Genomic DNA, 9,269 nt, shown 5'->3' with positions numbered 1-9,269 from the left:
TGACAACTGCGCAACTTGAAAGATGAGGTATGATCGGCTCGTCCTCTTCATCTGACAGCTCACAGAGTACTATCAGTTCATTTTCGAATCCTACGCTGGCTTTGCTGCAGGAGGCATCCTTATTCACGGTATCAGCCATTGCCTCGTCAATTTGAAATACCTGATTCTCGTGCCAAGCAAAGAAGAAGAAATGAAATGAGAGATCCTATAATTCCAACTCCACCAGCCATGAGAAACGCAGCAATGTAGTTACGAACCTGTCAGCCATTAACCCTACAAAAAATAGAAAGAAATGCGACTTTAAAATGTTCGTTTTCTCTTCGTCTGAGAATGCTACAAAACGAAGTTTGTTAGTCAGTCGATCGGTAAGCCAGTCTGAACGTTATACTAAGAAACATGCCTCAGCTTCCTCTTAGAAACGTGCACTATCCTACCGCAGGAACCGGGACTCGTGTCATGGTCTAAAAAAAGATATACCGAAGTTGAATCTCAAATTAAAGTAAGAATTCTATTCGTCAGATGATCAGTCATCGCAAAACCCCTAAGTCACTGCAGCACTTTGTTTGGCTTAACATTCATTTATCAGTTTATTCGGAGAGGGAGAGAGATTCTTCGCCCTCTCACAGGAAGCAGTTGTTTGTAGTGAGCCGAGTTGTTCGCCATTCCGAACACAAAACATTTACCCTTATTTTTGATTTGTTTGTACGACCTCTCCATCAGCTTTAATTTTCGAACTCATCCCCTTGAGAATTCGAGACCGGGTGGGGTTAAACTGCATAACTGAAGCGAAACTCAGACTTTATATATCATCTATATTCTATCCAGGAACGAAAGAGCTCCGATCAGTCGCGGAAAAAAAAGAAAACAAATCTCGAAGCGAATATAGTTGAAATAAATTGAGAACCTGGTTGTCAGCCCGCATACAGTTCTTTTAAAGGTGTCACGAGCGCTATATAAACTGTCATAAATAGTCCTTTATTTAGATCATTAGGAGATAAGTCTTTGCCGGTTTTGTTTAGGCCATCGCGGTCGCCTTTTTGATTACCCTAGTTTTCTTTCAATTATCAATCAATTCTCTTTTCTTGAATAGAACACCTGTTAGCCATATGCTTCCTGTTTGGCGACGTTCCACCGTTGAACGCCCTTCGTTTGCCACATCATAAGGAACGCCACTTTTAACTTTAGCCAGTCGGAGTTACGTTGTCATAGGAGAAAGAGGTGATCGGAGTTTATTAGTAGTCAGTCTTTACACGCAACTATCGGAGTACCGTCGGAGCATTGGAGTTACCTTTTCCTTTTCAGCCTTTAACGCAGTACCGGACGTAAGTTCTACTCGTTTATATTCGCCTTTTGGTTTTTCCTTTAACCACGCCTTTGTAGATCTGGTAAATTTTAGCTCTCTTTTAATTATGTATTGTAATCTACTCTGTAGTTTTCACCGCATATGTATAATATTTGGGCAAGTCGACCTAAATAAATGCTGTTCAAGTAAAGGCTGTCCAATTGTTCTACATCGTGCGGTTGACGCTCGACGATCTCAACGCGCACCACGTGCCAGCTACTTGGGTTCGTTACGTGAAAAGTCCGCGGATACCCACAAACGCAGGTAAGCCGTATCTTAACGTGTAGACATGGAGCCATCGAAAACTATGAGACAAGTAAGAGGACAGCCGAGCGCCGGAGGAACCAAGGAGAGCGGAGCTAGGAGTAAAAGAACAATAAAACTGACACGGAAAGCTCTGCAGAACGCAATAGACGACAAACGCAAAGAATTTCTCAAATCGCGTAGGAGGATCCTTAGTGTAATGCAATTAGTAGATGGCTTAAGAGATGACAGCGAAATCGCGCCCTTAGCGCGAGACCTCACAGCTGCTTCAGAGGAGTTCGGAGAGCTGCTACAGAGCTTGTTTGAACTGTACGAGCAAGATTCGTATGGTGATTTCGTGGAGGAAGTTCGACTCGAAGAAGAATACGACACCTTAAAACGAGCTCTCTCAGTTATAGAGAAACTAAAGAATAAAATGAGTTGACAATCCAACAAGTTGTTAGAGACGCGATCTGTCTCTTCTCGTCATTCATCGGTCTCTAAAGCGAGCAGCGCCATCGCCAGGCTACAAGCGCTAGCCGATGCAAAAGCGGCCAAAGAAGAAGCTCAATACACGCGCCTAATAGCGGAAGAGGAACTTGAGCGGAAAACACGCGACGCAGAAACTGAAAGAATTCGGCAGCGAGAGAGAGCGCAGTTCGAAAAGGAGATGGCGATCTTAGGAGCGGACAAAAGGGCAGCTATAGCGAACGCTAAACTTAAAGTCTTCGAAGAGGCACTCTCGGAAGAGGATTTCGAATTGCCAGAGTTTAAAGATCCCCAAATTAAGACAGAGGAGCGCACCTCACAATGGGTCCATTCTTCTCCCTTGCTCGACCTCTCGCCCACAGGAAATCTGTCGCGCCCAGAAACCGCACCAAAACCGCAAATTGTATCGGAGCGAACAAAGCCTCCGTCATCTCCACCCCACAAACCGAAAATGTCGGAAAAGACAGGTCAATCTCACGCTCTAAGCCCGGATCCTAATTCAGACCGTAAATTAAACGACAGTCACGGAGAACAACAAAATGCCGCCCTCAATCAACAACCCTTTACCTCATCGACCCCCTTGAGAGATAACAGCGGAAGCCAGTTAATTGACTCTCTCACGGTCGTAAATCAACAAATTGTTGCCGGGCTAGCTAGACAAAACCTGCCGAAATGCCAACCAGATGTGTTCTCCGGAGACCCTACTCTCTTTCACCCTTGGAAATCCGCATTCAAAGCCATGCTAATTGACACTGACGTTTCCCCAACACAGGAAATCAATTACTTGCGGAGCTTCACTAGCGGAAGACCACAGCGCCTAGTAGATAATTACAGGAAGCGACAAATGCGTGACCCCGTTGCGTTACTAAGGGATTTGTGGGAAGAACTGGAGAGGCGTTTTGGGAGCACTGCGGTTATTAGCAACACACTGCTGGAGCGCTTGCGCAACTCAGCTATGTTCAACGAGCATGATAATGAGAGTTTGCAGCAGATCTTTGCGCGGACATCGGGAGTCAAGTGACCTACCTCCCGGGACTCGCATGCCTCAATTATCCTAGCGCCATTCAACCTGTAACGGAGAAATTACCGCAGTTCATCCGCGCCAAATGGGAGAAAGAAATTGCTCATTATTCCGACCGCAATGGAGGAACGTACCCCCCCCCCTTCTCCAGGTTTTCCGAAATAGTAAAAGAACAGGCGAAGATCAAGAATAATCTGAACCTCCTAGCCAATAAAGAGGCGAGACCCCGCAGGAAGAAGAAAACGTTGAAAATGGACATGCAGCCCCTCGATGAGAAAAAGGGAGACTCGGAAAACGAGAAGTGGGAAGGCCGTCGCGGAAGAAACAAGCACTGCCAGTTCCACGACAGGACTAGACATGACCTATCGGGGTGTAAGGCATTTGCAGCTAAAACTCTAGAGGAACGCACACAGTGGATAAAGGACGCGCGCTTGTGCTTTCGATGTTTCAGCCCCGCCCATATCGCAAGCCGTTGTAACGTCCCGCTAAGGTGTACTATTTGTGGAGACAGGCGCCATAATGCCTTACTGCATAAGGAGAGGCAACTGCCCCCCAAATCGGAGCCTAAATCGGAGAACGAAGGAGTCAACCCGAAATGCACCACGCTCTGTGGACCGGCGGGAGGTGAGTAGCCCCCTCGTCACCGGCGAGTTAGCTGACTACCTTGGAGCAAGCGGACCCCCGGAGAAATACTTCCTGTCCACATGCAGTGGGGAGAAAGAGGAGAAGCACGGTCGGCGGGTACCAGGGATTACAGTGCGCTCGCTCAGCGGACCAGAGTTCCCATTGCCAACTCTCACCGAGTGCGACACAATCCCTCAAGACAAGAGCGAGATTCCCACTCCGGACATGGCAAAAAGTTTCCCACATCTAATCGACATAGCACACGAGATACCTTCCCTAGACGAGTCCGCAAAGGTTCAGCTGCTGATCGGTCGGGACGCGCCCGAGCTGTTGAAAGTCAGAGAATTTAGAAACGGCCCAAGAGGAGCCCCCTGGGCGCAACGACTAGCCCTCGGATGGACTATCAGCGGTCAGATGTGCCTCGATTTCCCAAGCGGGCCTGCACATGTTCTCACCCGCCTCACCAGCTTGTCCGCCGCCGCGGAGAGAATCCGAGAGACTGGAGACAAGAACTACGAGCTGGTTCCCTGTCCAAACCAATTCAAGGTCGAGGACCCAATCCTGGAGCATGTTACCGACAGCATCTTCAAGACTACGCGAAGCGACAACGAACCTAGTCTCTCTCGCGAAGACCGTTTGTTTCTGGAGATCATAGAGGCAGGAATACACAAGAACGAGAGTGGTAACTGGGAGATGCCGCTACCATTTCGTGATAAGTTCCAAACCATGCCGAAAAACCGCGTCCAAGCCATGCAACGCTTACAAGGGCTTCTGAAGACGTTCGCCAGGAAACCAAAAATGAGAGCAGATTGCCTGGAGTTCATGGGAAAGATTATTGAGAAGGGCCACGCCTCCCAGATTCCACTTGTGGAAGCCCTACCTCCCCCTGGCCGTTCCTGGTATTTACCGCATTTCGCAACATATCATAACACAAAGCACGCTATCCGAGTGGTGTTCGACTCCAGTATCGAGTTTTAAGGGGTTTCACTGTACAAAGTGTTTTTACCTGGCCCTGACCTGATGAACAATCTCATTGGCGTACTAATGCGGTTCCGCAAGGAGAAAATCGCTGTAATGTGCGACGTGGAGCAGATGTTTCACTCGTTCTATGTCGACCCAGCACATAGGGACTTCCTTCGTTTCCTATGGTTCGAAGGCAACGATCCATCAAAGCCCATAACGGAGTATAGAATGAACGTGCACCTGTTCGGCAACGGGCCCAGTCCCGCAGTCGCCACTTACGGACTTCGCAGAACGGCGTCCAACGGCGAGGAGGAGTACGGCGTGGAGGCCAAGAGATTTATTCACCGCAACTTCTACGTCGACGACGGCTTAGTTTCCATAACGAACACTCAACAAGCAATAGAGTTAGTGAAAAATGCACAGGCCTCACTAGTCACCGCTAACCTACGTCTTCACAAAGTCGTCTCGAACTCAGTAGAGGTCATGGAGGCCTTTCCCACCGAAGATCGAGCTAAGGACGTGCGTGACCTAGATCTGCGTCACGACAATCTTCCAGCGCAGCGATCACTCGGAGTCTTCTGGAATCTGGAGATGGACGCCTTCACCTTTAAAGTGACCCTGCCGGAAAAGCCGTTCACCAGGAGAGGAGTCCTGTCCATTGTCAATTCAGTGTATGACCCGCTCGGTTTCGCAGTGCCAGTCATGCTCGATGGGAGAAAGATACTTCAGCAGCTCGTAGCCATGGGCCACCGGACCAGCCGGAACAACACCCCACTGGACTGGGACGACCCCCTCCCTGCCGCAATGATGAACCGGTGGATGCGCTGGAGAGATTCTCTCACGGAGTTACAGCGCCTGCTCGTTCCTCGTTGTTACCACCCGAAGGATTTCGGCACGGTAGCCAAAGCGGAACTGCATGTCTTCTCCGACGCCAGTCAAGACGCTATAGGAGCAGCTGTTTATCTTCGCCAGTTTAACAAAGCGAACGAAGAGTCCACTTCTCTCGTCTAAGGCCAAGCCAGAGTTGCCCCAGCGCACCCGACAAGCATCCCTCGACTGGAACTATGCGTAGCAGTACTAGCCGTGCAAGCAGCTCAAGAGGTCCTCAAGGAGATCGATATGGAGATCGCCGCTGGTGTAGCATACTACACCGACTCAAAAGTAGTACTAGGCTACATTACGAACGAGAGCCGTCGTTTCTACGTCTACGTAGCCAACCGAGTACAGATGATTAGAAGTTTATCTACCCCTGAGCAGTGGAGATATGTAGAGAGTGAACGAAACCCCGCGGACTTAGCGACGCGCGGCGTGACCCCCCATTAAGCTAATGGAAACGAGCTGGCTCACCGGCCCGGAATACCTCAGAAAACCAGAGGGTACCCCTCAAGCAGATGAAACATTCGAACTCAGCGCAAGGGACCCTGAAGTCCGCAAAGGAGTGTTCAGCGCCAAAGTGAAGACAACTAAAGAAAGGAGGTCGGACCTTGGAGCAGAAAGGTTTGAGAAGTTTTCCTCGCTGAAATCTCTGCAACGAGCGATCGCAAATCTAATCGTTGTAGTCAGAGAATTTAAGCGCCGGAGAGATGACGAAGCGACATCGGCCAAACCGAGGAGTAAACCAGATAAAGTACAAGGAAAACTCAGACCACCAACCTTGGAAGAGTACGATCAAGCCCTGCGTATCGTAATCAGCACCACGCAGAAAGCGGCATTTGGTGAGCTACTAACAACTGCAAGAATTGAGCCTGAGCTATCGAGGGAAGCCGAGAGTAGTGCCAAGAAAGCTCTCAAGGGATCGCAACTGTACCGTCTCCTCCCGTTCCTTGATGGCGACGGAATTCTGCGCGTCGGAGGCAGACTAAGAAGAGCAGAAATGGAGTACGGAGAGAAACACCCGATCGTGTTACCGAAGAATAACCATGTGTCACAGCTAGTAGCGAAACATTACCACCTCAAAGTTCACCACCAAGGGAGGCAAATTACTGGAGGAGCAATTCGGCAAGCAGGATTCTGGCTTGTTGGAGGTCACGATACTGTGACGAAGATCATTGGAGCCTGTGTTCCTTACAAGAAACTAAGAGGACCACCCCTGGTTCAGCGCATGGCAGACCTCCCGCCCGATAGAACCGAAGTCTACCCCCCCTTCACTAACGTGGGCTTCGACGTCTTTGGCCCCTGGACGGTGCAAACGCGGAAAACGAGAGGAGGAGCCGCGAATGCTAAGAGGTGGGGCCTAGTGTTTACATGCCTCAGCAGTAGAGCCATCCACATAGAGGTACTGGAGGCCATGGATGCCAGCGCATTTATCTGCGCGCTGAGGAGATTCTTCGCTTTACGCGGTCACGCCAAACTCTTTAGATGTGACCGTGGTACTAACTTCGTGGGAGCAAACACAGAGCTACAAGAAGCGGCGCCTGAGTTCGATGAGAAGAAGGTGGAGAAATTCGCGACGGAGCACGGATGCAAATGGGAGTTCAACCCTCCCCACGCATCACATTTCGGTGGCGTATGGGAGAAACAAATTGGCACCATACGACGTGTACTGGATGCTATGTTCGCTGAACTAGGCAAAACCCAACTTACGCACGAATTACTGGTCACGCTAATGGCCGAAGTGGTAGCCATAGTCAACGCCAGACCGATATCTGCACTGCCATCCGACAATGACGATCTACAACCTCTGTCCCCTGCAATGCTACTCACGATGAAAACACGCCGAGCCGGACCCCCACCAGGCCAGTTCCTACGCGCCGACATCTATGCACGCCGTCGCTGGAGAAGGGTCCAGTTTCTAGCTGAGCAATTCTGGACAAGATGGCGACGAGAGTACTTACAAAGCCTACAGCCTCGACAGAAATGGACCGAGACGAGACGAGATTTACGCGTGGGTGACGTAGTGCTCGTGCGAGACGAGCAGCAGCATCGTAACAACTGGCCATTGGGAAGAGTAGGAGATGTGATACGAAGCGAGGACGACAGAGTTAGGAAAGTCAAGGTAGAGATCATCAAAGACGGAGAGAGGAAGGCGTATCTACGACCTATTAAGGAACTTATACTACTTCTGCCCGATGATGGAGCCGAACCAAACTATGAGTGACGTTAACACGAAGATTTAAAATAGCGGAGTAGCAAGGATTAGAATCCTTGGGCGAGGAGTGTCACGAGCGCTATATAAACTGTCATAAATAGTCCTTTATTTAGATCATTAGGAGATAAGTCTTTGCCGGTTTTGTTTAGGCCATCGCCGTCGCCTTTTTGATTACCCTAGTTTCCTTTCAATTACCAGTCAATTCTCTTTTCTTGGATAGAACACCTGTTAGCCATATGCTTCCTGTTTGGCGACGTTCCACCGTTGAACGCCCTTCGTTTGCCACATCATAAGGAACGCCACTTTTAACTTTAGCCAGTCGGAGTTACGTTGTCATAGGAGAAAGAGGTGATCGGAGTTTATTAGTAGTCAGTCTTTACACGCAACTATCGGAGTACCGTCGGAGCATTGGAGTTACCTTTTCTTTTTCAGCCTTTAACGCAGTACCGGACGTAAGTTCTACTCGTTTATATTCACCTTTTGGTTTTTCCTTTAACCACGCCTTTGTAGATCTTGTAAATTTTAGCTCTCTTTTAATTATGTATTGTAATCTACTCTGTAGTTTTCTCCGCATATGTATAATATTTGGGCAAGTCGACCTTAATAAATACTGTGCAAGTAAAGGCTGTCCAATTGTTCCACATCGTGCGGTTGACGCTCGACGATCTCAACGCGCACCACGTGCCAGCTACTTGGGTTCGTTACAAAAGGAGAGAGTCACTCCAAAAAACGTGTCATAATTTTTTGTCAACGCTAATAAAAACCTTGCACTAAGTCTAGCCACTCACAGAAGTTTCAGCCTTTAAAGTGCAGGTTTTCCTCATGAATTCGTCTCCAAAGAAGCCCAAAATGGCGATGAATCCTAATATAAACCACGGGGCTTGTAGGCTTAGGTTCCCTCTCAAAAAACACCAGATGATTGATTTGAATAAAGTAATTAATGACAAGCCTTGTTTAATAGTTACCGATAATACATATATGCTTTAAGTTTTTTCCTAAAACATGCCAATGATAAGAACCAGAAATTTCAGGTGAAGGAGAATTAAAAAATTTAGGACCTCGATAGAATACGGAGAATTGCCGGATATTTGTGCTACATAATGGTAGACGAAAGGACTTTGCATGTTTTGTATTGTAACAATGGATTTGGTTGTTTATTGTCGGAATATGTTCTCAAATTATCGAGGGAAAATAGCGTTCTTAAACGAGAGCATCAACTGACCTAGATGCATTAAATGAATGTCTTGAAATATAGGCAAGTTAAGCTTCTTAAAACTTATGATAAGTTCTGTATGAGCATTATAATAGGACTTGTCCACCATCCGAATCACACGTTTTTGCAATATTACAATTCTTTGCAGATTAGTTTTATAAGTTGATCCCCAGACTAGATTACAATAATTAGGGTATGGAAGTATCATTGAGCTATACAGCATGCGTCAAGAGAAGCCGCCGAGAAGGTGTTGAAAGATAAAAACTAGATATAAAAATTATACCTA

At 47.9% G+C, this 9,269-nt stretch overlaps 2 protein-coding genes and 1 pseudogene across 3 annotated transcripts; all 3 read left to right on the top strand.

The window, feature by feature from the left end:
• The first annotated feature begins 1,094 nt into the window (after positions 1–1,094).
• Positions 1,095–3,727, top strand: LOC149104080 (uncharacterized; annotated as a pseudogene). The gene is made up of 2 exons (XR_016202192.1): positions 1,095–1,322; positions 1,433–3,727. The product of XR_016202192.1 is annotated as an uncharacterized LOC149104080 (transcript).
• Positions 3,728–4,763: 1,036 nt separating this feature from the next.
• Positions 4,764–5,693, top strand: LOC149104079 (uncharacterized). The gene has a single exon (XM_089274221.1). It carries the CDS (start codon positions 4,764–4,766, stop codon positions 5,691–5,693), a length of 930 nt encoding a protein of 309 aa, XP_089130347.1.
• Positions 5,694–6,009: 316 nt separating this feature from the next.
• Positions 6,010–7,779, top strand: LOC110043395 (uncharacterized). Its single transcript, XM_020748848.2, has one exon. It carries the CDS (start codon positions 6,010–6,012, stop codon positions 7,777–7,779), a length of 1,770 nt encoding a protein of 589 aa, XP_020604507.2.
• Positions 7,780–9,269: the final 1,490 nt, after the last annotated feature.

The sequence above is a fragment of the Orbicella faveolata genome, unplaced genomic scaffold, assembly GCF_042242905.1.
Source record: "Orbicella faveolata isolate gen_17 unplaced genomic scaffold, um_ofav_v1 contig_35, whole genome shotgun sequence".
Classification (NCBI taxonomy): domain Eukaryota; kingdom Metazoa; phylum Cnidaria; class Anthozoa; order Scleractinia; family Merulinidae; genus Orbicella; species Orbicella faveolata.
The sequence above is the reverse complement of the archived record's forward strand: the minus strand, read 5'-3'. Positions and strand labels throughout refer to the sequence as shown.